At 26.7% G+C, this 14,312-nt stretch overlaps 1 protein-coding gene across 7 annotated transcripts in view; it reads left to right on the top strand.

Annotated features, from left to right (window-relative positions):
- The first annotated feature begins 4,695 nt into the window (after window positions 1–4,695).
- The window catches only part of LOC107450094 (palmitoyltransferase ZDHHC2), a 77,176-nt gene continuing 67,559 nt past the window's right edge, over window positions 4,696–14,312 (top strand). For 5 of the 7 annotated variants that reach the window (XM_087154742.1, XM_087154740.1, XM_087154739.1 and 2 more), the window contains exons 1-3: window positions 4,714–4,971; window positions 5,683–5,709; window positions 13,737–13,831. In XM_087154742.1, the coding sequence (XP_087010868.1) occupies window positions 4,836–4,971; window positions 5,683–5,709; window positions 13,737–13,831 (258 nt within the window). In that variant the 5' untranslated portion in view covers window positions 4,714–4,835. Of the gene's footprint in view, window positions 4,972–5,682; window positions 5,710–13,736; window positions 13,832–14,312 lie in introns of all 7 variants that reach the window. The other 2 variants (XM_087154741.1, XM_087154744.1) reach the window with 2 other exon arrangements.

Raw genomic sequence — 14,312 nt, 5'->3', positions numbered from 1 at the left:
GTTAAACATCACAGAAATTATTTAGAAAAATTGCCAATATTTACTTCTCATATAAGAAAAAGTTAAACTTAATTGTTTTTAAAATACAAACAAATTAACATATTTGTTCCATTTTAAAAATATCAATTAAGAGAAAATAGTTTTTTAATTATTAAAATTGTATTATGGTTATCTAACACATTGTCTCTTCCATTGACTGCGTCTTCTCAGGGCTAAAGAGAATAGAAGGGCTGGTTCACTCCTTTGAAGTATTTCTCGCCGCGCCGATCCTCCGACGTCACTCTAGTGACGTCACTTTGGCGCAAAGCTCGCACTTTTACTTCAAAAACGGAGCGTTCGGCCTTACTAGCTCTAACTAATATTGGATCATTTCTTTTTGCGAGATATTCTAAGACATTTGTTATTTTCTATAATGACTTTTCTCAGTTTTTGCAGTGAATTTACAAGAATATAAAACTATTATCGAAATGCCAGTTTGCGCGATTGCAACTTGCAAAAATTCTGATATAAAAACAAAAGGAAAAAGTATAATTTTTCACGTGTTCCCTAAAGTAAATGAACAACTATGTAAAGAATGGATTCAGAAATGACACAATTAATATAAAACAGCAATACGTTTATTCTGTCGTAAAGAACTTTTATAAAAATTCATTATCTAAATAGAAACCGCCTCGTTACTTCATAAAGAAAGGCAGGTGAAAAGAATTAAAAAATAGATAAAGTCAAAGAAAATTAAAATGTAAGTAAAAAGTATAAATAAAATATATAGTATATAGTTGAAATTCTCCTAATTTCATAACATATTTTTTAATGTAGTTATTCTAAATATTTATGATTTTTTTAAAAAACTATATTCTCTTCAATTTAAATATCTATAAATTATATCATCGTAAATTTAAATGTCTATAAACAATTGTAAAATTTCTAATGTTATTATGAACCTAAATTATTATTTTGTTTCAGTAATTAGCGTTAAAGGTTAATGTTTCCTAATGATTAAGTATGAACAAATTGCTATTAACGACATATTTTAAAATCAGGGATTTTAAATTTAACTTAACTTATCTTTATAAAAGAATATGTAGATAAAAAAGTGTCTTAATAGTGTCATTTTTCTTAATAGTTAAAGTTAAAACTGAACTTTTTAAAATAAAGTATTCATCGTGTCATTTTCACCAACTAGCAAAACATTTTTATAAGTTTAAAATGGTATTTTTTTAATATAATAACCAAGAACGTTTTTTTTTTTGAACTATGTTTATGAACGGAAATAATGTGTTAATTACGTAAAGTTTGAAGGCTAATAACCAGAAAAAATCTAACTTATTTTTACAAAGAGAAAGATGCAAAGTTATTATATCTTTGCTTGCGATCTCCGAGATCTGTGGACACAGTGACGTCATGAGGAGGGAAATCGTAGCTTCACCTCTAAGAGCGGAGTGAACTAGCCCTTGTATTCTCTTTAGCCCTGGCGTCTTCTCCTCCGTGGACTTGTTATGCCCACGGAGGAGACAAAAACTAGTTCTTGAATTTTACTGATTTTTAATTTTAAAGTTACAAAAATGGGGCAGCTCTTTTTATTAAATATACTATTTTTGCAATCTAAAATTCATCTATCAAAAATAAAATAATTTTCTCTTACCTTCTTTATGATATCCACTGAGTATACGGTGAGAACTTTGCCAAACCCCAGTTGAACACAACAATCCAAAACTGACACCAAAGAGAACAAAAAAAAAACTGATAGTTAACATTAGAAAATGGAATGGTTACCTTTCCCAGCAGCTGTCTTACAGGGATTTCGCATATGCTGCCCTTTATGGCATATTTACCAACTATATTAATTGTCCACGGAGGGAGATTTCATTTTTGATGGACAAAGTTTACTAGTTATTTATTTCACTAAAAAAAATTTTTTTTTAATATTAAATAAAAAGTTACTATAAGCATTTAACTAGGTAAAACTACATAATCATTAAAGTAACATTTAAATTATTTAACAGCCATTAAAAATTATTTTGTGTCACAGACGTAGGGACGTCCACGGAGGGGATTTTGAAGTTATGTTTATTAAAAAATAGGAATGAAATATTAAATACATTTAGCAGAAATGCATATGATTTGTTAGTTAGAACTTTACGAAAAATGATGAAGAAAAATATTTAGAAATCTGCTGTATTCCCTAATATTTATTACTAAGGGACTTGAAAAATCACCTTTTTGTGAGAATGACCCTTAACTATTTTTTAATTAAATTAAAAAAATGCTAGTTCATGAAATTAAATTAATTGTTTTAAAATTTATCAATTTAAGAATGCAATAAATGATGTTAAAGAAAATGAAATAGAAAAGTAATAAGTGATAATTATAAATCAAAATGGAATTTGAAAAATAGATTTAGAAATGAAAAAAATCATAATACAGTTTCAATTAAATAAGAAAACATTTGTTTAAATAAGATTTTTTAAAATAAAAAAAAATAAAAAAACTAGAGTACATTTAAGAAAATAAACTCTAAACGTTGAGAGTATATATTATAAGATACTTTTTTTTTCAAAAAAAGAAAATAACAAAAGTAAAATTATTTTTTCCAAAAAATTGCAGCACGTTGATGAAGGCCATGCTTCATTGTAATTTGAGCATTCTGTAACAACCAAGAAATTTCGATTTAATTAAATAATCTTATACGATCCTAATTTTATTTCTTCAATGAAATTAAATCTTTTCATGCTCAAATATGAGTATATACTGTTTCAAATTTAAATACATAGGGTTTTCAAATTCGACTATGTTTGTTACGGAGCTATTTTAACGCGTTTTTGCTCAATTCCGAAACCATGTGTGATGAAAAAGTTAACGATTTTTTCTTTTTAAATTCCCGTATGTAGTTTTTAAAGTAGGTATGTTTTAACGTGACAAATCTGATTATTGTATCACTTTCCTATAAGCAAAAAGAGAAAAATTGTCTGGAAATTTGTTTCACTTACTTTATCTCTTTATTTTCTTTCTCTTTAATTTTTTTATTATATTTTTTAATTCAAAAACATTGTTGTTATATATATACACTACTGGACATTAAAATTGCTACACCAGGAAGGCGACACGCCACGAACGTGAGATTTTCAGGACGGATAAAGCAAGTTGTGATATGCAAATGATTAGCTTATCAGCGCATTCATGCAAAGCAGGTGGCTGTAGCGACAATTACGATGCCTATAAATGAAGAGATTGGGCAGTAAGTTTCTCATACAGAAATTGAATTCGAGCCTTGTGCTTGGGTAAAAAAATTTTTGTTATGCCTCGTGTAAGAAGGAGAAATGCCTACCCACACGTTTTTGAGTTTGATCGAGATCGAATTGTGGCCTACCGGGATTGACTATAGGCATTCCTCTCTATTGCTTTCTATTTATTATTAATAGCTGGTTTTGAATTGATCATTTGGTGGACACTAATAACTTGTTATAATTTTTTGAATCAAATGACAACTTTGATACTAATACCAAATTAAAGGATGGGTATCAAAATTTCAAAAAGCATATAATTATGCTAAGAAATATGTATGAAATATTTTTCGTCCTTGTTACTCTATATATAACTGTTATATAGTACTGGTATCGCTAAAATCCATCATGTTGAAAAATACGATGCAGGTTAAAAAATTATGGATAGCCTGCATTTAATGTATTTTATTGTCTACTTGGACTAAAGGCATTCCTCGTCATTGCTTTCTAATTATTATTAATAGCTGGTTTTGAGGGAATCATTTGGTAGACACTTATTTTTATTAATAATATATAATTTTTTATAATTTTTTGGTTCAAATGACAATTTTGATACTAATACCAAGTCAAAGGATAGGTATCGAAATTTTTAAAAACATATATTTATGCTAAGAAATATATAAAAAATATTTTTATGAAGTTTTTTATTTTTTCTTTGTCCCTCTATATATATAATAGTCAGAACAGCTGTCGCAAAAATCGATGATGTTTCAAAATACGATATGAGGCAGGTTATAAAATTATGAAAAGCTTGCATTCAATGTTTACTATTGGCTACTTGGACTCTAGGAATTTCTCTCTGATGCTTTCTAGTTATTATTAATTGTTTGGTTTTGAACTGATCATTAGGTGGACACTTTAATGATTTTTTATAACTTTTTGGTTCAAATGACAACTTTGATACTAATACCAAATCAAAGGATGGGTGTCAAAATTTCGAAAAACATACTATTATGCTAAAAAAAATGTGTAATTTTCTTGGTGAGGAAATGCCACTTGTGTTGGTGTCATTAAAACCAGATTTTTGAGCAAAATTTAGCGTCATTCAAAGTGACCCCTACTGATATAATTACGTGTAAAAACAAATTTGTCAAATAATTATGTTTTTTATCTAAGTTTGTATTTAATTTTATATCATAAAAATCAGTTTACTTTAATAAAAAATGAGAAGAAGTTTGTTTGTTTGAGATGCGAACTTTTTCCTACAATGACTCCCCCCTAATTAAACTTTGAACTCTAAAAATAAATCATTGAATGTGCAAATCGCATTTACATGCAATCTCATATGCGAATCCATTGCAGTGAAAAAATTTCCAAAACGGTCCTTCTTACTGCATGCGTTTCATGCATGAACGCAAACCAGTTGCAATCTGCTGTGGCAGTTAACAAAGTTCTGCATTTTACATCTGGCAACACTACTCCTTTTCGTATTGGTTTTTATTTGTTCTATTCTATCGGTATGTCGGTCTTCTGCTTGTCAAACATTTGAAAAATGTAATATTCAGACTGATAATTAGTTCCTATGTACTTGAATTATGTTTTATTTAATTTAAAATGCCTCCCTCTTTTTATAAAAGTATGGGATCAAAGTGTTCCCTTTGTTTTCGTTTATTTAAATGGTTTCCAGTTTTGTTTATCTGCACAATAGTTGCATGGTCTTACTACGCTTACGTAGTTCAATTATGTTTTTGTAAGTATAAACTTTCTCTTAATTACTTAATTTTATTTAGATCATTCTAACAATATACTCAATATGATTCTTAACCAAAAGAAAGATTTCTTGCTAGAAGTGTCAGTAATCTTTATTATCGAACGTTTTTTTTTTATGACAGATTATTAATACATAAGAAGATATCCGTAAAAAAAAATTTTTTATTCGCTATATTTTTGTTACTTTTATTTAAAAATTATGGTATTACATATTTCCGATCCTTTCGAATTTTATCCATCCTATTAATATGATAATTTGATCAGATGTGTTGATTATTAGAAAATATTTTTTGGAAGCTTAATAAATTTTCATTCTGTTGTAGTTTTTATGTTTAGTTTAATAAGCTTAAAGAAAACATAAAAAATAAATTTTTTATTTGAAAAATCATGACATTGGTAACAGAATAACAATTCAAACTTTTTTTTGAACTGAAAGAAGTCTATAAAAAGGGGCTAATACCGGAAAAGAATCTATCAAATTCGTGATTTAAGTTCCTTTTATATTTTTAATTTCTTTTTTCAGCCTTCTCTATTTTATTTCTAGTAGTTATTTAAGCCCATTATGTTAATCAAGTAGAAATTGTTTATTATTAATTCTGTAGTCTGTCTGTTTACTGTGTTTTAAATATTTCCTAAAGAATTTAAAATGTTCAAAATTTGACGTAACTCTGTTGTATAATTTTATTTTCAGTTGCCGTTGAAAGTGTGATAGAAAGAAGTAAGTGTTTTTATTTTCTACCTTTAGAGTCTGATAGCTTTTTTTTTTCCTTTTTAAAATGAAAGAGTTATGTAAACAGGGTTAGTCTGAACAAGATGGTAAAACTTTACTGGGTGGTAAGATGCTTAACATAGGAATGTAAGGAAAGCTTTAGAGAGCTTTTTATTCTGAATAATCTGATTGATGTACCAAGAAATTGCTAAAAGGAAAAAGATTTAATGAAATACAGTGCACAAAAAAGGACCACCATGAACTTTTGTTCTTATGACTCATGGGAGTGATCTCAATATGCTAACTAATAAGTGCAAACGATAATTTAAGTTACAAAATCAAACACAAAAATGTGCTTTCTCTGAATAAACATATCTTTTTTTCAACAAATTAGGATATCTCCCCCCCCCCCCTAAATATAGGGGTAGTTACAATAGTTTGGTCTGGAAAGCATTCCAAAATTTTTTTTCACTTTTTGCTTATTTCGCTATATCTCGAGAACTTTAGTAGCAAATTAAAAAAAAATTTTACACACCATTATAAAATTCATTTGTCCAAACATGCGTAAAATAACTATCAGTAAATATTTATTATTTTATTTAAGAATGGTCAAAAATATTTGAATTTTAAAACATACAATGTTTTGCATCCTCAGGGGTCTGTCCAGGCCAAATTAACTACCGTTTAGCGGTACCTTCACAAATTCAACTTAAGGAAAAATTATATTTTCACAAAATACTTTTTCTTAAAATTTAATTTTTTTATCCCGTAAAAAACCATAAATCCATATTATTACCGCATTTTGGTGTTGATTTTTTAATACAATTTTTCATTTTCACAAATTATGTCTACATTTTCACAAGATAAGTACCTCTGAGAAAAACCTAGACAGACCCCTGATTCTTTTATAGAATGTAATTTTATATGGCAAAATAGAAAATGTGAGCCTAATCATTCGAAGAGTTCCTGAGAAATCTAATTTGAAATATCTGACGTTTTTGAAATTCAATTTCTCTGGAACTATTCCACCGATTTCACTCGAATTTTGTGTTTTGAAATATAAAATGAAATGATGCAAAAAATTTTGTACCTTACAATTCAAATTTTTTTTTCACTATTCTTAAGTAAAATAATAAACCTTTACTAAAGTTATTTTTTGCTTTGGACAGGGTTTGAAAAAAACCGGGTATTTAAGAAAAAACCCAACCCGCCTGGGTTTAATTGAAAAAACCGAGGGAAAATTGGGTTTTATTTGAAAAAACCTGAGGGAAATTGGGTTTTTTCATTTAGTGCTCACAAACTTTTAAGTTTTACTGTGTAACTATTTTTATTTATTAAAAAGTGTTGTATAAGCTTAAAAATAGAAATAAATCTAAAAAGTTATTTTAAATTTGTTATATGTATTTTATATTAAGTTTAAATAATGCATTATCACTAATATATATTTGAATCTTCTTTATTGTTAAGTATATAAAGTTTCGCAATTTTTTACTCAAGCATTATAAAATATAAATGCAGTAATATGAAAGGAACAAGTTTATTAATCTTTTTGTTTTAATGCACATTTATTTACAGTGTTTTCACTACAGCGCGAGAATCTCGCATATTTTTTTCCTTTCTCGCATTAAAAAATGATTACCGCGAGAAATTCGAGCATTATATAAATCAATTTCAAAATTCGCGAATTTCTCGCATTTTGGAAAAAGTTTCGAGTTACGCTATTTAGAATAAAATCCATTTCACTTTTCTTACTGGATCTTTCATTATTTTCAACATTTGCCCTGTTATCTAGCTTTCCTATTTACCAGTATTTTTCAGAACCTTTTCGAACAACAGAACACAACCCCTTCGAACCACGGAACCCCTTTCAGAACACATTTCTCTGAAACCACGTGTTTAACGTAGGTAAGGTTTTTTCATGTAAGAGGTTCAAATTTTTTATGCACTAATGTAAGATGGACAAATACGTAGTAACGGCAAAATCTTCTATGATGATGCAGCAAAAATATTCAATGCATTCAAAAATAGACGTTAAAAATGTATTATAATAAAAGAAATTTTTTCTTTCAAGTCTATTTGTATTTTTTCAGTTTTTAGAAATCTCACTTAACTTTCTGAAATATCACCCTGTTTTTGAGAAAGGGTGAGAAATTCTCACCCATTTTTTTTCTATGATGAAAACACTGATTTACCATATTTATTAAACATATATATATATATGTATTACCTATTATAAAATTAGAATCTGTAAATATTTATAATCAGTAAAAACAAAAATTTCATCTGGCTTTTGACTTTAATAAAAAACTGAAATAGATATTTAGTGATCTTCCATGTTTTTATAATAAGATTATTAGAAGGCGAAATTAAATAACGTATTAATTCACGATCAAAAAAATTTTTTTTTTTAATTTGAGACATGGACAAGAATGCTTGTACACTTTTCTAAAGTATAACCACATTTACTTAATAATAGCTTTTTGTTTTATCTAACAAAATAAGTATCTTTTAAACTGCTTTCTGTATTTTCAATTTCAAAGATCGGTTTCAAAATGTGCACGTTTCAGCAAAGATCCCCCTCCTTCTCTTAATAATAAATATTTTGAGTTACTTTTTATTTCTTTGATATAAAAATAGTGTAAGCTTTTGTTTAATTGTTTCACATCTACTGTAAACATTATACTTGATTATAGAAAACTATATCAAATGTTGCCCCCCATGGGGTAATTATTGATCACTGGGGTAATTCCTGATCACCGTCATTTCTTCTTATAAATAGTATATAAAATAGCTAATAAATAGCTAATTGTCTTTTCTTAAATAACAGTTCATATTTTTTAAGTGGAACAACTATAAAATATATTTTAACTGTCATCACAAAATTTGTTTTTAACGGTATACAAGACTGTATTCTGATTTGCACCATTTCTGGTTTGTCATACCTTGCTTCTATCTTAATTTTATGTGTGTACATTGTTAGAATAATTTTTAAGTTTATAAATTAGCTTAGTATAAATATGGTGAGAAATTATTTGCCTAAAAAGGATACTAAGCTTCTAGACAGCAAAATTAGTGAATTTCTTTTAATGATTGAAAATGAAAATTTCAATGTGAGAGCTGCTGCCAGAGCTGTTGAGTTGACATACCTTACCTTACTTTACTTTACACTTTCACTTAATGAAGTTAAAAAATCCAGCAAAAGTAACCCATGTGGGAACTCTCTTATATTTCAGCAGAACATGAGAATGAGTTGGCTGATTGCCTAAAATGTATGGCATGATGCAAAGATTTTTGGAAAATTTAAAGTGTTAATCTTTCTTCTTGCTTTTAAATAAATAGTTTTATTAGCTGCTTAATCATATTTTTTTGATTTATTTGTTTGATCTTGATGTCTTATTTGTTAATTACCATTATATAATTATTTTTAAACAGCCCCTTTACAATAAAAACTGGTGATCAATAATTACCCCAGAAGTGATCAGGAATTACCCCAGAAATGATCAAGACCAGGGGTAATTCCTGATCACTAAAAATTTAAAATCTTTTAAATTCTAATTAGATTTTCAAATAAAAGGAGGCATAGGACTCATCTCATATAGCCTCAAACTTCCAGTAAATATTAAAATTCTATCTTGAATAGTTTTTTCACAAAATAGATGTTTGAATTTTTTGATCAGGAATTACCCCAGGTCACCCTAATTATAAAGAGTATCAGTTACTTGTCCCATTTTTTTCAAATAATTAACCCTTGAAAAATTATTTCATTTTTAGATAAATAATTTTAAAAAGTTCTCTTATAAAAAGTTTTACTTTATTTTTTTAAGGCCAGAAATTAAAACTGTTTAAATCTGTTATTGTATCACTTAGTAAAAAAAATTGTTTCTTTTCAATTTTTTTAAACATATGAATTAATAATAATAACCTGTTTATTAATATATAAAGCATGCAACTATATTTGAAAAATTGATCTTTTCGGACTATATTATTTGAATTTCTAATTGATTTAATATCATTAAAATATTACTTTTGAAAACACCCACTTAAAGTTTTGAATAGTACTATAAAATTATAAGATTCGAGTTTCTTTTACTTTACAAATATTAAAAACTTAATTATATAAATCATGTAACTCTATTTGAGAAATTTATGCTGCACAATAAATTATATAAAAGTAAATGTGCATCGCTAAGTTTTAATTAAATGTTTATTTATTTTATTTTTTTAAAAAACCCATTTATCATTCCAAGTGGGTTTTTTCATGGTGGGCCTACCCAATAAAACCCGGGCGGTTTTTTTTCAAAGTGGGCTCACTTGGCGAACCCTCTCTTTGGATAAACAAATTTTATAACAGTGTACAAAATTTTTTCAATTCGCTTAAAAAGTTCTCGAGATATAGCTATAAATACACAAAAAGTAAAATTAGCATTAAGGGGTCCAAACTTTGAAGCGCTCTCCTGACCAAATTATTGTTACCATATTTCCCAGATTGTGGCTACCCTTTAAATTTTGGGGGTGAGAAATCCAAATCTGTCAAGAAAAAAAAATGCTTATTCAGAGAAAATATGATTTTGTGTCTGATTTCATAACTTCAAATATCACCTGCACTTATTAATTAGCATATTTAAGGCCAATCCCATCGAGCCACGGAAATTGAGTCCTGAACAGGAAAATCCAATCATTAGATTAAAAGTTGGTGGTCTTATTTTTGGCGCACTGTACAAAAATTTGTTCTAAGATATGCTTAGAGAAATTGCTTGCTGTTTTCACAAATGTATGTCATTCTCGCTGGTGTGAAGCCTGCTTTGCTCGCAGGAGATTTATTTAGTAATTTCTTGAAGCATCATTTCTAGCAATTCCTTATTCTTAGTTACATCTTTTTAGGAGCAATTTCAATGTACATCAATCATATTCCAGTGAAGAGTTTTTTAAGCATCTTTCCTCTTTGATCGTTAAGATGCTCTCTATCATCCAGTAAAGTTTCGCCACCTTGTTCAGGCTCAAACTATAACAACCTCCTGAAACATTGCAACACTTGTTGCTGTCTTGTATTTTTTATACAGTTTTATAAAAATATAGCAATATAAAAAAATTTAAAAAAAACTATTTTTTAACGACCCTAAACAGACATTAAGAAAAAAGATACAGTAATAAACAGATTGAAGTTATTTACTTATAAAGCATGTATCCTATTTCTTTTATTCAAAATACCTGGAAAAGTCAGACAGAATTTTTTTTTTTTTTTTTTTAAATGAATAACAATTTTTTGTTAACAAATGTGAGACTTTGCAAAGCTTTTTCTTGTTAAAAAACCATAAGTCAATTTGTGTATTTCAGTGTTCTCCCTAAGCATTTTCGGAAGGCCGGTTAACCTTGTTTGTCTTTTGATTCCTATAAATGGGCCTTCTATGCCCTTTTTGTAAAAGTAAGCCGCAATACCTTAAAAACACTGCCTTTTTTTATTTTTTCAAGAAAAGGTGGTTTTCTTAACCATTTGTTTTAATGAAAGATCCACTTCTGATTTATTTAGTTACTTATAATTATTTTAATTTGATTACTTCATTTTAGTAAGATTTTTCTGATGTTGTCTAGTTATATGTATAGTTAAAATTCGTGTGATGCACAGCCCCAGAAATATTAATATTTTTATCGGGGGTATTAATTAGGGATGTAACGAATATTCGGCCACTATTTGGTAATCGGCCCTTTTGCCGAATATTCGGCCTAGCCGAATACTGAAGTTATTCGGCTGAATATGAATATTATTAGATATTTGGCTGAATAAATTCATAATAATAAAGAAAAATATTTTTTTAAATGTGCTTTTAAATATATTTAATCATGAATATTGCAGAGTTACATTTCACTGCATTAATTATTAGAAAATCTAACATTTACTCAATTTAAGTTGTATTATACAAAAGTGTGTTTAATAATGTTACATAAATAAAAACGTTTTCTTGTTGCAAATTTATCATCATATGTATTTAAACAAGCATTGGAATCTTTTACATTAAAATACAAATATATATATAGTTTGTTAAATAGAAGTGTGAATACTATCTGAATCGGCAATTAAAATTTATTTGTGATTCCCTTAATAATATCTATTTATCAATAATATGCACTAGAAATATATGATTATATACTTATTTATTATAAATGTAAAACATTAATTATCCATTTAATGGATGTCTTGATACTTAGAGAAACAAGCTACATGAGATATATGGTTTACAGGTGTAAAAAAATCCTTTATCATTGTAAAGTCTGAAATTATGATGCAAGAACAATATTTTTTCAGCATTTATAGGAAGAAGTCTGTTTCGTTTGGTTTCGTATATATTACCAGCTTCAGAAAATAAATGCTCACTGTATACTGTACTTGCAGGAGCTGAAAGATATTTTCTTGCTAAATTTGCAAGTCTTGGAAAGTTTTCTGCATTTGCTTTCCACCAATTAAGTGGACACTCCCTCCTACCTATTAGAGGTTTATCAAAATAGGAATTTACCTCTAATAATTTATATAAATTACAAATTACAAGCATATAAATTACAAGTATAACTATAACTAAAATATGCTGTTATTAATTATTTAGATTTATAAAAGCCATATTGCCTTGTTATTGGTGTCAAGATATTTAAATTATTACAAAAAAAAATCAAGTTGTTAAAATTTTTTTAAATATACAAAGATTAAAAAAGCAATTTTGTTAATATTTATTTCATTTTTAATTTAAAATTTGAAAATTACTTTAATTACAAAATTACAATCAAAAGAGAAATTTTTAAAAAGTAAGTATTCGGCTATTCGGGCCCATCACTATTCAATACATCACTAGTATTAATGAACTCTTAAGTTATTTTAAATTTTACTATTATTCTAAAATGCTTAATTTTTATTCTATAATTTGTATTCTAATAAATAATATTGCAATGAAAAGTGATAGTATACATACATATTTTGCCATTGTTTTGCTTAATTAAGGTGTTAACTATATTAAGGTGATTTTGCTTAAGTGGGCTCATTATAATGAGGGTTTGTTGATTTAAATCAGCTTCATTTAAATCCTGATTTAAATCAAATTTTTTTTTTTTTAAAAATCATTGATTTAAATCAACTGATTTTTTTTAATATATATATTTATTTAAAAAGTTAAAAAACAGTGTTTTAATTTATTGATACTTTTATTATTTATTTTCTTAGCTTTAAAATTTATTTTAAATAATTGCTGCATTAATTAATTTTAGCTAACGAAATTATTTTCTTGGTATGTGTTAAATCCCAACACATTTGAAATTACATTTTTAAAAATCTTTTGATTCTTGAGATTGAAAGTACAGATTAAAGCAAACATTTAAGTATTTTTTTCTCATAATATGTTTATAGTATCTTAGACATTATCAGATTTTCTATAAAGAAATTTTAAGAAAAAAAATTCTCAATGAGTACATAGATTTTTTTAAATTTATTTTTAGCTCAACTTATCTATTTTGATGTAGGATTTAAATATTTATTTATTTTTTGATGAATGACTACATTTATAAACACAATCTGTTACATTTATTTTGTCATTTTAAAAATCAAGAGAAAAAAAAAAGAAATCACAATTTAAAAAAATTATGGTTTGGTAATTGAAACTTTGTTTCAATAGTTTAAGTATTCTTTAAATTCTCTATTTCATCTTGTATTTAAATTTCAATCATGCATTTGTTTCAAAATGGTTACTATGCATTCAAAGCTGTGTATTGTAATGAAAAATTGTTTTAGGTAGTTAGAGCTTCTAAAATATTCTTATAATATAGTTTTAATATTAATTTAATTTTGATTAAACATTCATAAAGTTTTTTTAGTCATAAATTAAGGTTCTTACAGTGTATTTGAGTAAAAATAAAAAAAATCTGATTTGAATCAAAAAAATCTGATTTAAATAAAAAAAATCTGATTTTTTAAAATTTTTTTTTAAATCAAAAAAACACAAACCCTGATTATAATTAAATTATACATGTTACAGAAAAAAATTTCCCTTTTCTTTCAGTTTTCTACTTAATTGTTTACCATGCAGTTTTTGCTATGTTTATTTGGGCATACTGGCAGACTATATTTACAGATATAGGTCTTGTGCCAAGACAGGTAAGTTTCTTAATTTTTTTTTAATAATGAATATTTATTAACTAATTTATTCTACACAAAGCATTTTTTGCTCAATTTTTATGGTTACAGTGTTAAAAGAGCATAAAAGAAAGTTATGTTTTTTATTAAAGAAACCTTGTGATTTCGCTATGTGTGTTCGAAATTTATTTTAAAAACTTAAATATTATTTTAGTTTTACAGAGCTACACTGCCCACAAATATTTACCATACATTAAAAATTTGACTAAAACGAAAAATATTTCTTCGAAAAGACTGCACCATCAGAATGCTGCTCAAAATTTTACTTAACGAATGCTCACAGACTTAACACATCTGTTACAGATAACTAATTATACATAAAATAACCAACTATACATGAAATAACTTATATTACTAATAACTATTATAAATAAAAGGTCATTAAAATAATTATTCAATATTTTTTTTAATGCTATTTCTGTGCAAAGGCCATATCTGTCAT

This window comes from Parasteatoda tepidariorum, chromosome 11, assembly GCF_982258835.1.
Source record: "Parasteatoda tepidariorum strain Cologne lab strain chromosome 11, Ptep-v5.0, whole genome shotgun sequence".
Taxonomy (NCBI): domain Eukaryota; kingdom Metazoa; phylum Arthropoda; class Arachnida; order Araneae; family Theridiidae; genus Parasteatoda; species Parasteatoda tepidariorum.
Note: the sequence above shows the minus strand (reverse complement) of the source record. Positions and strands in the feature narration are given on the sequence as shown.